This window comes from Eimeria mitis, genomic scaffold (genome assembly GCF_000499745.2).
Source record: "Eimeria mitis Houghton genomic scaffold, Emh_scaff8017, whole genome shotgun sequence".
NCBI classification, from domain to species: Eukaryota; Apicomplexa; class Conoidasida; order Eucoccidiorida; family Eimeriidae; genus Eimeria; species Eimeria mitis.
The window spans coordinates 1,304-2,103 of NW_013575885.1; the positions used below are offsets into that span (position 1 = coordinate 1,304).

The following is an 800-nucleotide window of genomic DNA, read 5'->3' on the forward strand; positions in this document are numbered from 1 at the left end:
TTGTCCAACGTCGGCGTCATTTCAGGTTCGTGGCAGATATTGTTGTAGTGACAGCCCCGGTCGCTCGCTAGTAGCTGTGAAGGATCACGGTTTAGGGTTTAGGGTTTAGGGTTTAGGGTTTAGGGTTTGGAGTTCAAGTGAAGGCGAACAGAGGGAGGAAGGCGCGTGCAGGTCATGGCTAGTTGGCATTTACCCTTTTGTATTACGTTGGTTCTTTGTAAGTTTTTATATTATTTTATATTTTAGTCTATCGTTCCGTGTTTAACTTTTTCAGGAACTTACATTCATCCCCTGCTCTTCGATGGCCAAGCGGTGATTGTCGGTGTGGGCCGCGTCCAGCAGCTGCCACGCTTTGTAAGCTGCGAGGGCGCAGCAGGCGAAGGCAGCAGCACTGCATTGGTGTCGCGAGACATCATCAACTGCAGCTTCTCGGCAGACCACAGACACTGCGATGGCGCTACCATCACACGCTTCAGCAAGAGGTAAGGGCTTAGGGTTTAGGGTTTAGGATTAGCGGTTATGCACCCTATAAGAACTCCATATATGGTCCCCGATATTATACAGTTGAACCCATCTATATTGAAAAGGCGTATATGAACATTTTTGTGCGTTCTATCGGAAATATATTCTAAATATATTTGAGCTCAATTGCAAAGGAAACGCTAGCGGATTCTCCACCCGAATAAAAATGAGTTTAGTTCATGGCGGCTGAGGTTACTTGTGTGTAGCTTGTGTACTTGGATCTGTCTATCAATAATTCTTTGTTTAGCTTCACGCAGAACAGACGGAGCGACGACTGT

The 800-nt window shown here is 46.4% G+C and overlaps 1 protein-coding gene across 1 annotated transcript in view; it reads left to right on the forward strand.

The window, feature by feature from the left end:
- The window catches only part of EMH_0093490 (dihydrolipoamide branched chain transacylase, E2 subunit, putative), a gene marked incomplete at both ends in the record, with an annotated part of 1,445 nt that extends 959 nt beyond the window's left edge, over positions 1 to 486 (forward strand). Inside the window, one exon of the mRNA XM_013501983.1 lies at positions 275 to 486. Within this exon, the coding sequence (XP_013357437.1) occupies positions 275 to 486 (212 nt within the window). The remainder of the gene's footprint in view (positions 1 to 274) is intronic.
- Between the last annotated feature and the right edge of the window lie 314 nt (positions 487 to 800).